Here is a 21,725-nt window from a genome sequence, read left to right on the forward strand (position 1 = left end):
GACACAAAAGTGACGGACGGACAGCCCGACGGACTGACAACGCCAAAACAATATCCCTCCCCCTCTGGCGCGGGAATATATTCATACCAAGTTTCAAAGAAATCCGCCAAAGCGCTTCCAAGATATGGCTCCGGACACAAAAATGCCTATAGTAATAAGCATTTTTTCAAGATACAAAGGGCCATAAGTCTGTTTTTAACAGATGGTGTACAATGCCATTTGGCATGCATCATCCTCTTATGCATATATATACTCATACCAAGTTTAAATGAAATCCGCCAAAGCACTTCCAAGATATGGCTCCGAACACAAAAGTGCCTATAGTAAAAAGCATTTTTTCAAGATACAAAGGGCCATAAGTCTGTTTTTAACAGATGGTGTACAATGCCATTTGGCGTGCATCGTCCTCTTATGCATATATATACTGCAGTGCTCCAGCTAGAATTTGAAAAGGGCAGGGTGGCTTTTTTGTCAAAAGGGCACTTTCGACGCGCAGTATTTTGTGAAAAGGGCACTTTCGACGCGCAGTATTTTGTGAAAAGGGCACGTTCGAGCGCGCGGGTGTTTCTGGAATGCTTTTATTTGCATGTTAATTTATATGTTATAAATAATTGTATTATTCCCATTATCATTAAACCATTCAAATATAATGTCTACAATGAGGATTAAACTAATTACAATGTAATAAGAGATTTATGAATTATCATATGTAAAAAAAAAAAAAAAAAAAAAAAAAAATTTTTTTTTTTTTTGAGGGGGGGGGGGGGGGGGGGGGGGCAGGGCGGAGGTTCGGGGGGGGCAGGGCGGAGGTTCGGGAGGGCAGGGCGCGGCGCCCTTCGATTTAGGCCTAGCTGGAGCACTGATATACTCATACCAAGTTTCAATGAAATCCACCAAAGAACTTCCAAGATATGGCTCCGGACACTAAAAAGCATTTTTTCAAGATACAAAGGGCCATAAGTCTGTTTTTAACAGATGGTGTACAATGCCATTTGGCGTGCATCATCCTCTTATGCATATATATACTCATACCAAGTTTAAATGAAATCCACCAAAGAACTTCCAAGATATGGCTCTGGACACAAAAGTGCCGGCCGGACGGACAACGCCAAAACAATATCCCTCCGCCTCTGGCGGGGGATAATTAATATATTTAATGTGTTTACCTTTCAATATCTTGCATTTCACATCTTCAGTTCACTCAGTTCAATGCTATTTCAGTTAACTGAACAGCGTGACAAACATAATAAAGCAGAATATGCATATGAATCTGATACACAGACCCACTAACATATAAATCAAATCATGTTTGTCGGCATGCCTGTTTGTCTATTTCCATGTTCGAACGATATTCTTATGAATTGTTTTACTTCGCGAGTAGACTAAACTCCAATTTGCAAACACTGGTTTCCGTGACACAAATTCACTGAGCACATTTCTTAACAAAATATCTGTTGCTTGTATCTAAAACGTAGTCTTTTTCGTTGACAAACACATTTCATTATTCCTATCAGACTAGGTGATGTCAGTCGTTTATTCGATTGCTATTTGTCATTTCAATAATCTTAATTTTCGCTTCATAAAAGCGCCTTTGCAAACAAATCAGCTGAGCACATTTTAAGAAAACATTTTTAATTGGATGATTGGGAAACGACAGCCAATTATATCGCTCGTTTTAAAAATGCTTAGGCAGAATCTACCAGTGTAAAATCCGGAGAGATTTCGCAGGCGGCGGATATTTCGGGCCGCTTATGACATAAGTCCGCGGAATCGTTAGTAGCCCCCCCCCCCCATTTTTAAAAACGAATTTACTCGAATCTCAGAAGTAACATCCGGGACAACCTGATCCGCGGAAATCCGCAGATCCGCGGAAAAATCACACCCCTGTATATATATTGTAGTCTGATTTAAGCCTTGTGATGCAAAGGAGTATGAAAATTGAGGCACATCATCAGTTTGTAGTGTAGTTGCAATAAAACAACTCCCAGCTACTGACGCTCTATTGGTTATTGTCGGTTCGGGTACTTAAATTTACCACAGGTACTCTAAAGAATACTTAAAACAGCGCCATTTGCAAACGAATCAGCTAAGAAATACCAAACACATTTTAAGAAAACGATTTTAATTGGAAGATTGGGAAACAATAGCCAATTATATCGCTCGTTTTAAAAATGCTTAGTCAGAATCTACCAGTGTAAAATGAGGAGAGATTTCGCAGGCTGCGGATCTTTCGGGCCACTTATGAAATACGCCCGCGGAATCGGTGGTAGCCCCTCTCCCCCACATTTTTTAAAACGAATTTACGCGAATCTCAGAAGTGACCCCTGGGACAACCCGATCCGCGGAAATCCGCGGATCTGCGGAAAAATCACACCCCTGTTATTGCATAGTTATATCTAACTAAAGTAATATAAACATAAACCAGTCCGTATTTTTTTTACATACACTTATTGTCGTGATCTATTTTTTTGTCACACACACCAACAGTTTCTGAATAATATTGACCTCGGCAAACTTACATAGAAAACTTCCAAGGTATTTCGCATCAATTAACATAAGATAAATTTGACATTTACTAAGTACTCGTAGAGTCAATGAAACGAACATAATACCCTTAATTAAAAGACTGTTATTCAAGTAATAAAAGGGGGCGGGGGTTTACTGATATATTACAACATTTTTTGCATTGCTAAAAAGTGGTGACAACTTTTTGGGAGAGAGTTTATAGTAATTCTTCTTTACAAGAAAGTCTTCCCTAAGTAGTGAAAATCCATAGGTTTATCAGGGACGACACTTGACCCACATGCATTAACCCTTTCCCCCATAGAAAGCAAAGTGAAAATGGCTATGTGCAAACAGCATTAAACCAGAACAGCCTGCGAGTAACTCGCAGTCTGTTCAGGTTTTATGCTGTTTGCTGCTCATCAGTATCTAAGGGTTGAAAATGAAGCCTTTAACACTTGAATATAGTAAGAAAGGTATTTAATTAAATTTAACTTTCTAAGGGACTACAAATGCGTGACAATATGAATATAAGTGGTGGAACCCCGTTTTTCCCAGACCGAGGCTAATTTTTGTCTTACCATGCACAAGTGCAGGCGTCATAGCATCAGGGCTGAGTCTTACCATGCACAAGTGCAGGCGTCATAGCATCAGGGCTGAGTCTTACCATGCACAAGTGCAGGCGTCATAGCATCAGGGCTGAGTCTTACCATGCACAAGTGCAGGCGTCATAGCATCAGGGCTGAGTCTTACCATGCACAAGTGCAGGCGTCATAGCATCAGGGCTGAGTCTTACCATGCACAAGTGCAGGCGTCATAGCATCAGGGCTGAGTCTTACCATGCACAAGTGCAGGCGTCATAGCATCAGGGCTGAGTCTTACCATGCACAAGTGCAGGCGTCATAGCATCAGGGCTGAGTCTTACCATGCACAAGTGCAGGCGTCATAGCATCAGGGCTGAGTCTTACCATGCACAAGTGCAGGCGTCATAGCATCAGGGCTGAGTCTTACCATGCACAAGTGCAGGCGTCATAGCATCAGGGCTGAGTCTTACCATGCACAAGTGCAGGCGTCATAGCATCAGGGCTGAGTCTTACCATGCACAAGTGCAGGCGTCATAGCATCAGGGCTGAGTCTTACCATGCACAAGTGCAGGCGTCATAGCATCAGGGCTGAGTCTTACCATGCACAAGTGCAGGCGTCATAGCATCAGGGCTGAGTCTAACCATGCACAAGTGCAGGCGTCATAGCATCAGGGCTGAGTCTTACCATGCACAAGTGCAGGCGTCATAGCATCAGGGCTGAGTCTTACCATGCACAAGTGCAGGCGTCATAGCATCAGGGCTGAGTCTTACCATGCAACAAGTGCAGGCGTCATAGCATCAGGGCTGAGTCTTACCATGCACAAGTGCAGGCGTCATAGCATCAGGGCTGAGTCTTACCATGCACAAGTGCAGGCGTCATAGCATCAGGGCTGAGTCTTACCATGCACAAGTGCAGGCGTCATAGCATCAGGGCTGAGTCTTACCATGCACAAGTGCAGGCGTCATAGCATCAGGGCTGAGTCTTACCATGCACAAGTGCAGGCGTCATAGCATCAGGGCTGAGTCTTACCATGCACAAGTGCAGGCGTCATAGCATCAGGGCTGAGTCTTACCATGCACAAGTGCAGGCGTCATAGCATCAGGGCTGAGTCTTACCATGCACAAGTGCAGGCGTCATAGCATCAGGGCTGAGTCTTACCATGCACAAGTGCAGGCGTCATAGCATCAGGGCTGAGTCTTACCATGCACAAGTGCAGGCGTCATAGCATCAGGGCTGAGTCTTACCATGCACAAGTGCAGGCGTCATAGCATCAGGACTGAGTCTTACCATGCACAAGTGCAGGCGTCATAGCATCAGGGCTGAGTCTTACCATGCACAAGTGCAGGCGTCATAGCATCAGGGCTGAGTCTTACCATGCACAAGTGCAGGCGTCATAGCATCAGGGCTGAGTCTAACCATGCACAAGTGCAGGCGTCATAGCATCAGGGCTGAGTCTTACCATGCACAAGTGCAGGCGTCATAGCATCAGGGCTGAGTCTTACCATGCACAAGTGCAGGCGTCATAGCATCAGGGCTGAGTCTTACCATGCACAAGTGCAGGCGTCATAGCATCAGGGCTGAGTCTTACCATGCACAAGTGCAGGCGTCATAGCAACAGGGCTGAGTCTTACCATGCACAAGTGCAGGCGTCATAGCATCAGGGCTGAGTCTTACCATGCACAAGTGCAGGCGTCATAGCATCAGGGCTGAGTCTTACCATGCACAAGTGCAGGCGTCATAGCATCAGGGCTGAGTCTTACCATGCACAAGTGCAGGCGTCATAGCATCAGGGCTGAGTCTTACCATGCACAAGTGCAGGCGTCATAGCATCAGGGCTGAGTCTTACCATGCACAAGTGCAGGCATCATAGCATCAGGGCTGAGTCTTACCATGCACAAGTGCAGGCGTCATAGCATCAGGGCTGAGTCTTACCATGCACAAGTGCAGGCGTCATAGCATCAGGGCTGAGTCTTACCATGCACATGTGCAGGCGTCATGGCATCAGGGCTGAGTCTTACCATGCACAAGTGCAGGCATCATAGCATCAGGGCTGAGTCTTACCATGCACAAGTGCAGGCATCATAGCATCATGAAGGGCTGAGTCTTACCATGCACAAGTGCAGGCGTCATAGCATCAGGGCTGAGTCTTACCATGCACAAGTGCAGGCGTCATAGCATCAGGGCTGAATGTTACCATGCACAAGTGCAGGCGTCATAGCATCAGGGCTGAGGGTGATTTCAGATTTAAGAAGCAATCAAAGGAAAATGCCATACAGAGTTCAACTAAAGTCTTCATTTCTATGCAGATCCAAGAAAGTTAATAACCTCATGTAAAATTAGTTTGAAATTAAAAGGGGGGATTGAGCTGAAGGAGGAGAAATTACACCCCTGAGCATTCAACAAAGAACAGTGTATTGTTGTTGATGTTGCTAACTGTAAATGCTTCCGATGCTTAAATTAACATTTGCTAAGAGAGACAAGTGTCAACATAAAGAGTCTATCTTAAATGTATTGTACTGGTCTAAGGTCTGTATTTGCTAATTAATAACACTTATTTTCTTTGAAGGCATCAGAAGGGTAATACAACATTTTGATTTTCTGTTCTTTCTTTCACATATTCAGACTGTCATTGTATTCCACATTCAAAATCAAAGTTCAAGAAAAATTTACTTAACATTTTCTTATTCTCATTTTTCAAGTTGCCAAGCAGATTAAGCTAATTGCATTTTAGTGATATTGTAGTCTGTATTGTAGTCTGATTTAAGCCTTGTGATGCAAAGGAGTATGAAAATTGAGGCACATCATAGGTTTGTAGTGTAGTTGCAATAAAACAACTCCCAGCTACTAACGCTCTATTGGTTATTGTCGGTTTGGGTACTTAAATATACCACAGGTTCTCTAAAGTATACTTAAAAGTACCCCGTGTACAGAAAATATACTAAAACGTTCATTCTTACCCTAAATTAATATTTGTATTTTATTATTGAAACTCCTTCTCAAAAAGCATGTCGAGAAAGTTTTTTTCAAAGAGAATTTTGTTTTGTATTTTGTAGCGTGTTTTACAACATTGTATTTTGTAGGGTGTTTTACAACATTGGATTTTGTAGCGTGTTTTACAACATTGGATTTTGAGTGGGAATACAGCTCTCACTCACAGGTACTCTAAATTGGCCAGGTACAAGTTAGTACATGTATCTTTTCTGTACCCAGGTTATAGTATAGTTAAGAGTACCCGGGGTACATTTAAGAAGAACCTGAGACGACATTGACCAATTAAGCACTACTGATCCTCGAGGTTGCTTGGTTGTCCATATGTACTCATAAAAAAAGCATTCAAGAAGTTGACTGTTGCAATAATTCAACTCTCAGCTATATACAGCGTCAGACAAATCCATTGCCCGGAGCGCAGGGGCTACCAAATTTTTTCTCTGGCTACTGAAATTTTCCAGCTCACGCCCACCGGGCTACTATAAATCTATAAGAGCATTTTGTATTTATTAGTATTTTGTAAGTAAAGTGCAACCGCGCATTTGAACTGTAAGAAAAATGTCGGATAAGTGTGGTTGCACTTTACTGAAAATCTACTTATTTGTTTTAAAAGATCATGATACCTATAGAAAACTCTCATGAATGAGCAGCCTCTCCACTTTATCCCATTAAAAATGGTAAAATATTTACAAAGACATCATTAAAAATGTTAACTGGGTCGCGGTTTATTCTCCCAACACAGATCTTAACAAGAGGGCCAAGATGGCCCTAGTTCGCTCACCTGAGAGGAGTCGGTTCATTCAATCTTGACCAACTGTCAAACTTGACCTAGATATTGCCCAGACAAACATCCTGGTCAAGTTTCATCATTATTTCATCTGCGAGTCATGATCAATGTACCTATGAAGTTTCATGATCCTAGGCGTAAGCATTCTTGAATTATCATCCGGAAACCATTTTTCTAAGTTGAGTCACCGTGACCTTGACAGCCATTGTGTGAATACGTTTTTTGGCACTGTGACCTTGACCTTTGACCTAGTGACCTGATAATCAATAGGGGTCATCTGCGAGTCATGATCAATCTACCTATGAACTTTAATGAACCTAGGCATAAGCGTTCTTGAGTTATCATCCAGAAACCATTTTACCTTTTCAGGTCACCATGACCTTGACCTTTGACCTAGTGACCTGAAAATCAATATAGGTCATCTGCGAGTCATGATCATTGTACCTATGAAGTTTCATGATCCTAGGCATAAGTGTTCATGAGTTATCATCCAGAAACCATTTTACTATTTCAGGTGACCGTGACCTTTGACCTTGTGACCTGAAAATCAATAGGGGTCATCTTCGAGTCATGATCAATGTACCTATGAAGTTTCATGATCCTTGGCATAAGCGCTCATGAGTTATCATCCGGAAACCATCTGGTGAACTGACAGACCGACATGAGCAAAACAATATACCCCCTCTTAATGAGAAAACTGCCCCCCTCACAGCAGCCATGTTATTCAACTGACCGGAACCATTTTTGAACTCAGCTCTCGTATCAAGGAAACAAATGTTCTAAGCAAATATTATGAAAATTGGACCAAAAATGTGACTTCTACTGTGTTCCCATGTTTTCACTATATACGTATAGAGAAAAATGCCCCGCCCACTGGCAGCCATGTTTTTTCACCGATCCCAACCATTTTCAAACTCCTCCGAGATATCAATAAAACAAATGTTTTGACCAACTTTCGTGATAATTGGGCATAAATTGTGACTTCTAGAGTGTTTTCAAGGTTTCTCTATAGCCAAATAGGGAAAACTGCCACTATATACATATAGTGAAATGCCCCGCCCACTGGCGGCCATGTTTTTTCACCGATCTCGACCATTTTCAAACTCGTCCGAGACATCAATTGAACCAATGTTTTACCAATTTTCATGATGATTGGGCAAAAATTGTGACTTCTAGAGTGTTTACAAGGTTTCTCTAAAGCTAAATAAGGAAAACTGCCCCGCCCACTGGCGGCCATGTTTTACAACGGATCGGAACCACTTTTGAACTCAACCAAACATTTTGACGAAGATACATGAAGATTGGGCATAAAATGTGACTTCTACAGTGTTTACAAGGTGTTTGTTGTTTTTGACCTAGTGACCTAGTTTTTGACCCGGCACAACCCAGTTTCGAACTCGGCCGAGATTTCATTGGGACAAAGCTTCTGACCAAGTTTCATGAAGATGGGACAAGAAATGTGGCCTATAGAGTGTTTACGAGCAAATGATAACGGACGGACGGACATACGACTGACAAAGACCGGTCACAAAAGCTCACCTGAGCAATCAGGTGAGCTAAAAAGTCACGTGGTAAAGGCACCGTGGTATTGTAATCATTTAATCAGAATCAACATTTGTCGCTAATAATATAATGAGAGCCGTTTGGATAGTTTGTGCACGAGATGCAGCGTCATTTTGCAATCTGGAATTCTTTGTTAACCTCAACAATGAGTAATAGTGAGAACGTTCTTGATGTCGTTAAATATCCAAGGATGCCGAACATTAAAGAAATCAAAACAATAACGGATTCTTCAAAAGGGTAACGAAACCAAAAATGAAACCAATAATTAATTACACTGGTTTGAACGCGGTTAACACCTGCTAATTAGTTTAAATTGTCAATTAATGATTGGATTAATTTAAAGGAGTGACTGTAAATAATTTTGTTTGATTTCAATTGAGACAAACAGTGTTTTAATTATTTGATCGAGTTGTATATAAGATGCACTGATTTTGTATCTTTATATAATGTATTTAATTAGTTTTGTAGGTGAAATGGGATATGTGACTGGATTAATATTAAGTGATTATTTGGATAAATTTGCACTTGTGTTTAAACTATATATGCTCTGGGATACTTGTGTAAAGAGATTGAATTACAAATTGACCGTTTTGTGGCTCGTTCTTCAGGACTGCAGAAACCAAGTGCTAAGAAGAGATGTCTCCATGAGCCACTGTCTGGTACATCTAAGCGTCCAAAATTCTCAGACAAGGACTATGATGTGACAAGATATCATCAGCTACTGACTAGAAATGATATTGACTGTGTACTATAATTATAACTGTTTACTGAGTGCAGTTTAATAAGATATTTGATATTGAACTGAAAGAAATCATTGTGTCACTGTGTGATACTGTTGATTTGTCATGACTCTACTGCATGTCACATCAGACTTCTTGTTGTATTATGTGTATGTAAATGAATAAATAAAATATAGATGAAAACTTTACTCTTATCATTTTGTAGGTAAATTTTATGGGCTACCCAATATTTAACCCCCCCCCCCTAAAATCGCCAAAGTAAAGTCAATTCATTTGATGTTTCACACTTAACTAGATCTAAATCACCTATTTAAACTTGTCAAAGCCCTCAAAATCACTAAAATCGTGGAGCTTCTCCCCCCTGGACCCCCAAAACTATAAACTATGCACTTTTTTGGCATTATAAGAAGGTACTTTGATGAAAGTATATAAGGTGTTACATGCTCGAGAAGTGGTTGTCAAAGCCTTCAAAATCATTAAAATCCTCAGGCTTCCGGGGGCTTTGCCTCCCTGGACAACCTAAACGATAAACTATGCACCTTTTTGGCATTATAAGAAGGTACTTTGATGAAAGTATATAAGGCGTGACATGCTCGAGAAGTGGTTGTCAAAGCCTTCAAAATCATTAAAATCGTCAAGCTTCCGGGGGGCTTCTCCCCCCTGGACCCCCTAAATGATAAACTATGCACTTTTTTGGCATTATAAGCAGGTACTTTGATGAAAGTATATAAGGCGTGACATGCTCGAGAAGTGGTTGTCAAACCCTTCAAAATCACTAAAATCGTGGAGCTTACCCCCCAGCAAATCTTTCAATATCCCGCCCCCCCTAACCAGAAATCCTGGATCCGCCCCTGGTATATACATGTAAACCAAAGGGTTTCTGACGGTCCCAGAGACATCACAGCAAACATTGTCAAAGGCTCTACGAGTCCTTAAATATAGACTAAACATCCTAGAACTACCGGTAGCTTGTAGTGCTTAATAACCTGTATCTAACTTCTACTGATAAGAGCAAAGGAAGGACAGTGTAAACAGTAGCAGGGCCCCAGGAAGGGGGGGGGGCGGGTAACTTCCCAAATTTGAGGGTAGGGGTGTCCTGCTGAGCCTTCCGAAATGTTACCCATTTTTTATATCGAAACTCTGATAAAGTAGACCCATTTTGATACAATATTTTTGAAAAAGCATACCCATTTGTATCAAGGTTTTTTTTGGCCCGATTTTATAGCTGAAATTCTGCTAAGTTCCCAATCCCAAAAAGTATACTTTTTTCCCAAAATGTGGCAAAACATTTCCAATTCCCCCACCCCCCCCCAAAGATTTTTTTTTTTTAAAGAAGTATCTAATGCATATTTTATCTCAATTTGAATTCAATTACATCTAACAAAGTATTATATGATTTTGTTCTTTTAACTTAAATGATTATAAAGAGTTATATCAAATTTAGTATTTCCCTTATCAGTGGACTTTTCGTGTGAAAAAAAAGGCTAATGAATTTATTTGCCCAATTTCATGAAAATGCCGATACATTTCCCAATTCCAAAGCCATGGGCTATCTTCCCAAAAAGTGGAAAAAAAACTGTGTATACATACCATTGAGAAAGTGGACACATTTCAATACAAGAAGTTTGATAAACTGGACCCATTTAAATACTAGAATTTGATAAAGTGGACACATTTCATACTAGAATTTTAATCTCTTTCATATCATTACAGTATACTTATTGAATTTGCTATTATATCTTTCCCGCTACTGAAATTTACTTTTTGATACCCATTTATATACAAGAATGACATTTATTATAGTTATACCCATTTTGATACTGATACTTTCAAATCAATATGCATTTATATACAAGCAAATTTGTGATTTCAATACCCATATTTATACCTAGATGCTCAAAACCATACCCATATCTATAGTTTTAACCCCAAAAACACGCCCCATAAAATCGGCAAACCCCTAGGCTATAATATAGGCTATATACCCGTATATAGGAAGTTACCCCCCCCCCCCCCCCGAGCAGGGTACATCAAGATGTGCTGCTATTTATTGCTAAAACTTTAAAAGCACTGACTCAGCCGAATTGATTCTATAAAATAAAACGATTGTTTCAAAAGATATGCATCATCAAGACATATCATTTAAATTATTAAAATATGGCTGCTTAATTAACATTATACTCCGCATTTTTCTTTTCACAAATAAGTCAACTAGAACAAAACGACTAAGAAAAACAATTATCACTTACCTTATACACAGGGCGACAGTCATTTATTTCACAAATCGTGTATGCTTTTATTCAGTGTGCAATGATCACGAGGAAAGAGCTATTAAATCTAGCCAACGTTTTTTTCTACATAAACGATTATTCTACTGCCTACACTGTGTACAGTTTTGATCAAAAGCTACACGGCTTGTGCGAAGTGTTCCTGCTCCGTTAATGAGAACAGGGTAAAAGCAACATTCCTGCTAGATATCAGCATCCGATCTTCGTAGACAGAGAGAATAGACTGGTTGCTTGATCAAGAAGTTGATAACACATCTGGCAATTGTATAACCGCTTGCAATCCTAAATAAGATCACTATGTAGTCTGTTTGGCAGTCGTGTAGTTGGTCACGATACATGACAGTCGGGGTCTCCTCATTGTACTCAAGTTTCCCCCACAGCCGAATGCCAAATTAAAATAAAATATCATTTAATTGAAAAAAGCTCATTGCAGCTATACATCAAAATTCGTCAAAACTTTCGTGTGTCTAGAGTAAGTAAGGAAGGAAGGAAGGATTGCCGGAACACACTCCGGGTCCTGATAACATAATGTAGTTTTAGGGGTGACATTTTTGTTTATTTAGTGTGTAATTTCATGGCATTTGATCAACCATCTTGAAATAAAACTCACGACTACACTTGAAGAAATAACCTTATTATACCGTGGGCATGATATTTATACAAAGTATATAATAAATTATAACTATATATTCATTCCGATGGTCGAAGATACTGTTTTCTAATTCAATTTTATACGGGTTAATATTATAACAAAATCGTGCGAGTACATGTATTTATAATATAAAATAAATGCCATAAAAGTCTAAACTTACATATGTTGTTGTTGTTTTATAAATGTATACTATTATACAATTCATTTTTATAAAATGTTTTGTCCAAATACAAATACAAATACATGTCACTTATATAGCGCAAAAATTATTATAACAATATTCTATTGCGCTTCACAAACACTGAACATTGGTTATCCGTGAACAAGATTGAACAAATGAGTTCGGGCCAACAACAGCTAAAGATCTATCCGCCATCTTAGTTCGCCTCATGGAAATAACAAGATTACAGTCACTTTGTGATCGAAGTCTATACCGACTGTTTGCTGGGACAAACATTTTTTGCAAGTTATATAGGGCATAACAAAGGACAACACGAAAGACCATAACCAGGACATGATTCTAGCTTTTACTGGTAGCCAGTGGAGTTGTTTCAAGAGTTCAGTACTTGGTTGATCAAATGACGCATTCAGGACCACTCTTGCGGCATGATTTTGAGTCCACTGAAGCTGTTGAATTTGGTAAGCTGGTAGATCGGTGAATAAACCATTGCAAAAGTCAATATGGGAGTGTACAAGACCATGTACTAACACCTCCGCTGACTTCTGTGTCAAATGCCTGCGTATAGCTTTTAAATTACGCAATTGCATTTGGGCAATTTGGCACTTCTTCGTGATGTGAAGGTCAAGGTTAAGAGTGTTGTTCATTGTAACACCAATATCTCTCACACGGTCTACTAACATAACCATGCATCCTCCAACACTCACACTTGATATGGACATTTTAGATAATTGTTGCCTTGTTCCGTATAAAATTATTTCTGTTTTTGATTGGTTTATTTTCAGCTTGAAAGTTGTCATCCAGTTTATAATATCATTGAGACACTAATCAAGTTGTTGTAGAACGTATGCTTCATTTTCATGATTCCCTGCCTGAATCTTGAAGGCAATCTTGTGGTCGTCCGCATAGCCATACAGATCAGCTGGATACTTCTGAACCACCTTGTTGAGGGCCGATATATACAGAGTGAAAATCACTTGTCCAGCACAGGAGCCTTTGGGGACGCCGAATCTCAAAGGCTCAGTGTCAGATGACGATTGTTCTATCAAACGTTTAATTGTTCTGTTAGTCAGGTATACCTCAATCCACTTAAATGGGGTACTTTGGATTCCAAACTCATTTTAGAGAATTTGAATAAGAATAGGAATATCAATAGTGTCAAACGCAGCACTTAGTTCTATCATTATTACAATGGTTATTAGGTTTTTGTTGTCGCATAATTGATGTACTTCATGTCGCATAATTGGTGTATTTCATGTATATTCCTTGTTCGGTGTAACTGAATACATAATATCTGTCTTCATGAAGAAATGCATAAATGGGCATCATATGTCGTCGTCAAATTAGTCGAAAAAATGCACCAAGTTATGGCCCATGGCTGGGTTCACTAATTTGTTATGTCTATTGTAAGCACATGCAGCACTGTTAATTTGTGTATATTTTCATGTTAAATGACAGGTGACAGTTAAACAAATGTGGTGTCGCTTAATTATTGGCATATATATGCACAAGATATGTAAGTCACACATAAAGCCATCCCGTATCAGGTAATTCAACTCATGTTAAAGTCAATCATCCAGACAGCCGTCACCCAATTTATTTGTCCATTATTGTATAAATTGAGATCTGCGTTGTATGAAGGAGAGTCTTACTTAAACGGCCGAACATACAAGTCGCATTATTGCTGGCTTTCGCGGGATGGGCCCATTGCGGGCTTCGCATGTATCTTGTATTTGACAAAAATTTTGGAAACGTTGCGTTGTGTTAATAAGCAGAAATAAAACGCAAATAAATCAGAAATGGACTTTGTTGGTTACTGTGTGTTCTCCACGAACGATACGTAATTACGTGACATTGTCTATGGTTTCCAAAAGGTCATTGTACATTTTTACCATGGCTGCCTCTACTCCATGATGTTTTCGATAGGCACTTTGATATGTTGGCAGCAGGTTATTTGACTCAATGTGGTTGTTTATCTGGTGTATTGCAGCCTTCTCAAGAATTTTTGAGAGAAATGATAGATTTGACACAGGACGATAACTTTGCAGTTCAAGTGAAACTTAAGCAAAATTAGTAGAAGGGAAATCTATAATGGCACAAGATCAATATTTCAAATGTTTTTTTATTACAACAATGTTAAATAAATTAGTTGAGTTTCATCTCCCATGAATTGCAACGTAAATACATGCTGGTTTCATATTTGTCTCCCTGCATTAAAAGCAAACATATGGCATTACATTCGCTATTCAACGAAAACACCCCCCCCCTTCCAAGGTAACCTTCGCACTGCTTTATTGTGTTTGCTTCTTTTTATGTTTTTTTTCTCATAGTTTTCCGTAATTTACAGATCAACCTTAGAATTACCAGTACGATGAACATGTACTCATAAGTTCCACCAATTATTCGTCTCCGGATATAGAATAACAATATGTTCTTACTTAAAAGTCTAAACACGTACATGTTTTCAAATTTCATGTATCACTGTGTAAGTCGTAGTGTCAGTTTAGAATGTAATCGTTGACCAATAATAATCGGTCTACGGACATTACTGGCTTTTGTTCTTATTCATTATAGATCGATTGCATCGAAAGCCTCAGGCTTATGTTATACGCTCTCGAATGATTTAGTGTTGTGTAGTTGTATTTGTCTCTACCATACTGAAGTTAAGGTTAATCAATACGCATAGCATTTTTTATATTTTTTTTTTATAAATTGCTTCAATTTACTGCGATGAAAAAACACCACGTGCTTTGCAAATTCACGGCGTAAAACAGCTGGAATAAGATATTGTTCACCTAAGTAGGGCAACCGGTCTAAAACACATTTTCTTGTTTCATTGCCTTTGTTGCTTTTGTACATGGCGCTGAGTCATTTGCAGATAGTTGCCCAAATTTACCCCTGGGAATGTGTGTTTGTGTGTGTGTGTGGGGGGGAGGGGGGGAGCGCGATCAGAGGTTTTTTCTCAGCAGATTTCTTTCACCTCTTGTATGATACTATATGCTCGTTATCGCTACGCGATCAGAGGTTGATTCTCAGCAGATTTCTTTCACCTCTTGTATGATACTATATGCTCGTTATCGCTACTGGGATCTGCTTACCTGTACTCAAGAACAGAAACATATTGACAAGGTATCATTGGGGTGATCACTGACTAATCCAGTTAATTTTCAATAAAGAAAATTTTAACCAGTACAAAAATCGGCAATCATAGTACGTATGACGTAAATATTCCATCGTCTTTGATCGGCTTTCATCCTCAAACTGTACACATATCTAGTGTTTACATCGCGAAACGAATTGAATCCAGTTTCACACCGTTAACTTATTTTCAAAAGTGGACAACAGTGTTGGAAAAGTAAATCGTTAGGATAACAGAAGGATAATAGGCAAAAATGCACGACAAATGAACGTTGACAGTGCTCGTAATATCAAAATTGCGTTAGAACGTTTGAAGCTAGTTCGACGCGCATCGTATACAGCTTTATAACAATAGACAGATTTCCTTTTGGCGAGTAAAGTAGTAATACAAGCAAATAGTGCGTGTACTCATAGCGGCCATTTTCTACAGGGAGGGAGTGGTTGGCAGTGCGGAATTTGAAGATATATTATAAAGGGGTGATTTTTGGTCAGAAATGGATATCGGTCATTAGTTATCTCACAAATGGGTTCAAGGTCAAGTAAAAGTTCAGGTTCCGAGAGAAAAACTGGCGGTGAATGGAAGTACAAACTGAACTTCGATACCGAAGCTGCCTCCAAAGAGAGCACACAATACAATATCAAAGATACCTTATTTACGCAAAAACGCCAGACTAGGTTGACGGTGTTGATGAGGTTATCATATATGTGACTGCATATAAAATACCATTGTGGTGGTGGCAACAAACTAAAGCACTGTTTTATCATATGTTCATTGTGTTTGAAACAAAAAATTGGTGGTGATCAATAGAAAAAGATGCGGACGGTATCACTATTCAGCGCAGTAACGAATTAAATGCTGTATTACTATTAGACAAAACGGCGCGAATTTGGCTCAGCAGGTATGAGTGTGATAAATGAAGATGTCGGAAAATTAACCGTACGTGACGTTATAAATTTGCTGTCTTTAACGCATGAGTTGAAGAATGAATGCAATTATCTGTTAAGCAACTGCAAACACTTTGCTACACATGTATTCAATGTAGTTTCTAACAATAAATGACTTTTATGAGGCAGAGCTCATCAGGCATTTTTGCAAATATAAATGTCGGACAAAGCAAATATGTCCGGTTCCGAATAAGTTTTTAATGGATTTCGTGGATAAGATTGTATTAATTAGACAAAGTAAAGAAGAGTATTGTGTATTCTTAGAGTTGTATTTATATAAATATTACAATGCTCAGCTGGGTCGGATTTGTGAGTCGGACAATCCCAAAGAGGCGCGTTGACTTCCTTGCAGCTTTGATATTACTTTGTGTTAGTCGTAAATAAATTGATACAGTGTCATTGTTAGTGCTTGTGATTGAATTTTGTACCTTGATTGCTTTTGCAATTAAATTCATAATTGTTATGAAAAACAAGGGTTTCGTTCATTAGTGTAAATCCAAAAATTAATTATGTTATGCACAACTTCCCTTATTTTTATGTAATTTTATTACAAGTGATGTTTTGACATAGAAGCGGAAGGAGAAGGTATCTTTGAATACCAACGTTTTTTTAGTTAAAAGTGTATCCAGAAATGTATTTTATTCATGGACGAAAATTGTAAAAACAATGTCTCAATTGTTGTTGATTAAGGGTACAGGTACTCATGAAAGTTAATCAGTTTATGCGTTTATACTATCGATAGAGAACAAGAATACATAGTATTGATGCTTGAAAACTCAATGTAAAAACAATAATTTGGTTTCATTATTTTTCCGATTTTTTTATATCAAGAAATGATTTGAGGATATCAATTATGTGTTTGTTTAATATCAAAACATTTTTTCTCAATAGCACAAAACCAAATTATTGAAATCAGAAAAAAGGACTGATTTACTGATATCAAGCAATAATTTTCTGACAACAGGAACTATAAAACCATTTATTTTATTTTACATCAATAACTACGTTTTTTATATCAAAATTGTATTTCCTGATATCCAGAAATGTAAAAAACATAGTAAAACAGCGGCGCAAACATTTGAAGGTTTCGAGTTCATTCTATGCCTGAAGCTTCATTAAATGGGAAGCCACACACACCCAACATGTGGCTCAGCACTCATACTCACTATTTTTCGGGTAGTCATAGCAACATGCATTTGGTTCTTTGTATATTTATATATGATTATTTTTTCTTTTTTTTAATTCAAGACATACAATGTATACATGTATATGATCATAAAACAAGGTGATACCATGTAGCAGCAATAATGTTCTAACATGTTATACAAGATAAGCTAATATATATATATTTTGACCCTATAGTTTCTTTTTGATTAAAATAAATAAATAAATAAAGTTAAGATGTATTATTTTCTTTGGTCGTTTATGAGTTTTAAGAAAGAAAACAAAAAAATAGTTATGAATAAGGATGAGTTGAATAAAGTGAATAGACAGCATACTGGACTTGTTTATGAAAGTTTAATAATTTTCCATTTTTTGTTCCATTCTTTCCATTCCATTCTTCAAATATATGAAGTGTATCATTGTTTAGGGCTATCTCTTTTTCAATTTGTATCTTCAGTTTTAAATAATTGATAAAACAGTTCATTGTAGATTTTTGTTTGCTGTATTTCATGCTGAATATAAAATATTTCAACAATATAATTATGTAATTCACAGCGTTATTAACCTATTATATATGATTTTTAGTAAAATAAAATCATGTGGTGCAAAAATAAAAAAAATGCCTAAAGTTGTGGATATAGAACACTCATTCATAAAGCTAATACATTTGTGTAGTACAATGAAACATGCATCCTCTAATGCAAGACACATTATCATTTGACAAACATCAGATTCAACAGGTCACCACCACTACTGATTACAGTATACTACATAGTTTGAATTAAAGAAACATGAATCAGTTTGGAGTATTTTATTAATTATTATGTAACATATGATCATCCAGATCAACATAATCCACATCATCTTCTTTTAGGAGCCTTCTCGGTGCCTTTGATGTACTTCTTGGGAATCTTGTACACATCTGAAACAGAGTAAACATTAAACGTTAAAGTTTTAATGTGTCTACAGGTGTAACTTATATAATAATTTGAGTGATTCCTGGCAGAACATGATAGGTAGGAACCACTTTCAAGCTGGAGGCAAACCGCTGGAAAGCCTGAATTTGTTACCCATTTACATTTTTATTTTATTGATTAAACATGCTTTTATAAATAACAGACTAATATGTTGAATTGATATCCCACCTAAAAAATAAATTTTGTGACAGATGGCAGACTGACGGACAACTCCAACTCTATATGGCTCGGCCTTTGGTGGAGAATAATAATTGTAATAGTTGTAAACAAATATATTGACTATTTGAACATAATATACTTGCTACGCAAACTATTTCTTGGTGTTTGAACATTTGCCCCAAATGGCTTGAAGCATTCCCGTTCTGCTTTAAATTGAAGCAAATATGTCACACCTCTATTTATAGAATGGGAAAGTTGCACAGTTTCTGTTTTGGATTGTCCTATCAAAATATTATTACAGTACATTTTAACACATTAGCTTTCTAAGAAAAAAAATATGAAGGAAAATAATACTATGATAAGTTTATAAGTATTATAAAGCCCTTTTGTTAAAAAACAAAACAAAGTAAGTAGCAATAGTTAAATGGATATGGAGTCTGCCTTGCAAGCATGAGTGACCAGTGTTCAATGCCCACTTCTGGAAGATTCTCACAACCATTGCAAACACTTCAAGTACTAGTTCTTCCCATGAAACAGACTTACATTGTCTGTATAAGCCTAATACTTTTGGTATTTGCTTGTTTGGATTGTTTGCCAGTTCCAACAGTATTTCAGTCATATCACACTTTTCCTGGGTAGACTGGTTTACCAGTACTGCACACAGTTATGCCAGTAACTGAATACCGCCCTTCTTGAATGAGAGGTAGAGGGAAAATTGCTGGAGAAACAATTGAATGACCAATGCCTATGTAAGCCATGTGGCTGGGACAGAAATTGAACCCACAATCCTCGTAAGTAATGTGGCTCGGAATTGAACACACAATCCTTGGAAGTTATGCAGCTAGAAATTTAATACACAATCTTTGTGAGTAATGTGGCCCAGAATTTAACACACAATCCTTGTAAGTTATGTGGCTAGGAATTGAACACACAATCCTTGTAAGTTATGCGGCTAGGAATTGAACACACAATCCTTGTCAGTTATGCAGCTAGGAATTGAACACACAATCCTTGTAAGTTATGCGGATAGGAATTGAACATACAATCCTTGTAAGTTATGCGGCTAGGAATTTAACACACAATCTTTGTGAGTTATGTGGCACAGAATTTAACACACAATCCTTGTAAATTATGTGTCTAGGAATAGAACACACAATCCTTGTAAGTTATGCGGCTAGGAATTGAACACACAATCCTTGTTAGTTATGCGGCTAGGAATTGAAAACACAATCCTTGTCAGTTATGCGGCTAGGAATTGAACACACAATCCTTGAAAGTTATGAGGCTAGGAATAGAACACACAATCCTTGTAAGTTATGAGGCTAGGAATTGAACACACAATCCTTGTAAGTTATGAGGCTAGGAATAGAACACACAATCCTTGTAAGTTATGAGGCTAGGAATAGAACACACAATCCTTGTAAGGTATGAAGCTAGGAATAGAACACACAATCCTTGTAAGTTATGAGGCTAGGAATTGAACACACAATCCTTGTAAGTTATGCAACTAGGAATTGAACACACAATCCTTGTAAGTTATGAGGCTATGAATTGAACACACAATCCTTGTTAGTTATGGGACAAGGAATTGAACACACAATCCTTGAAAGTTATGATGCTAGGAATAGAACACACAATCCTTGTAAGTTATGCAACTAGGAATTGAACACACAATCCTTGTCAGTTATGGGACAAGGAAATGTACACACAATCCTTGTAAGTTATGAGGCTAGGAATTGAGCACACAATCTTTGTAAGTTATGAGGCTAGGAATTGAACACACAATCCTTGTAAGTTATGTAACTAGGAATTGAACACACAATCCTTGTTAGTTATGGGACAAGGAATTGAACACACAATCCTTGAAAGTTATGAGGCTAGGAATTGGACACACAATCCTTGTAAGTTATGCAACTAGGAATTGAACACACAATCCTTGTTAGTTATGGGACAAGGAAATGTACACACAATCCTGGTAAGTTATGTGGCTAGGAATTGAACACACAATCCTTGTAAGTTATGAGGCTAGGAATTGAACACACAATCCTTGTAAGTTATGCAACTAGGAATTGAACACACAATCCTTGTTAGTTATGGGACAAGGAAATGTACACACAATCCTGGTAAGTTATGTGGCTAGGAATTTAACACACAATCCTTGTAAGTTATGAGGCTAGGAATTGAACACACAATCCTTGTAAGTTATGCGGCTAGGAATTGAGTTTTCGTTCCATTGACCAATCGCATTTTGTTGAAATTACATTGCAATGTCAAATGACGTCACGATATGTAAACAACATTTGGGATTTATCATTATGTTAGCGTAAATATTTATTTAATTTGCTCATTTAAAAGCATGTGATAAAAAAGACACTCGTCATTTCATACCATATTTTATTAAACTCATCCAGGAAATTTATTAGTAAGCTCGCCAAAGGCTTGCTTACTAATAAAATTCCTGAACTCGTTTAATAAACAAGGGCTGTTTGTAAAACATGCATGCCTCCCAAATGGGCTGTCAGTTGTAGTGGCAGCCATTCTGTGATTTTTTTTTTGGCACTATGACCTTGACCTTTAACTTAGTGACCTGAACGTCAATAGGGGTCATCTGCGAGTCATGATCAATGTACCTATGAAGTTTCATGATCCTAGGCGTAAGCTTTCTTGAGTTATCATCCGGAAACCATTTTACTCTTTCAAGTTACCATGACCTTGACCTTTGACCTAGTGACCAAAACGTCAATAGGGGTCATCTGCGAGTCATGATCAATGTACCTGTGAAGTTTCATGATCCTAGGCGTAAGGTTCTTGAGTTATCATCCGGAAACCATTTTTCTAAGTTGAGTCACCGTGACCTTGACCTTTGACCTAGTGACCTGAAAATCGATAGGGGTCATCTGCAAGTCATGATCAATGTACCTATGTAGTTTCATGATCCTAGGCGTAAGCTACTTGAGTTATCATCCAGAAACCATTTTTCTAAGTTGAGTCACCGTGACCTTGACCTTTGACCTATTGACATGAAAATCGATAGGAGTCATCTGCAAGTCATGATCAAT

At 38.2% G+C, this 21,725-nt stretch overlaps 2 protein-coding genes across 2 annotated transcripts in view; both read right to left on the minus strand.

Moving 5' to 3' along the window:
• Window positions 1-11,590, minus strand: part of LOC127852147 (uncharacterized) — a 33,185-nt gene extending 21,595 nt beyond the window's left edge. Inside the window, exon 1 of the mRNA XM_052385977.1 lies at window positions 11,415-11,590. The gene's annotated coding sequence lies outside the window, so the exon portion shown is untranslated. The remainder of the gene's footprint in view (window positions 1-11,414) is intronic.
• A 6,736-nt stretch (window positions 11,591-18,326) lies between these two features.
• The window catches only part of LOC127852324 (eukaryotic translation initiation factor 2D-like), a 33,325-nt gene continuing 29,926 nt past the window's right edge, over window positions 18,327-21,725 (minus strand). Inside the window, exon 15 of the mRNA XM_052386259.1 lies at window positions 18,327-18,452. Coding sequence (XP_052242219.1) covers window positions 18,391-18,452 — 62 coding nt within the window. The 3' untranslated portion in view covers window positions 18,327-18,390. The remainder of the gene's footprint in view (window positions 18,453-21,725) is intronic.

The sequence above is a fragment of the Dreissena polymorpha genome, chromosome 12 (assembly GCF_020536995.1).
Source record: "Dreissena polymorpha isolate Duluth1 chromosome 12, UMN_Dpol_1.0, whole genome shotgun sequence".
Lineage (NCBI taxonomy): Eukaryota > Metazoa > Mollusca > Bivalvia > Myida > Dreissenidae > Dreissena > Dreissena polymorpha.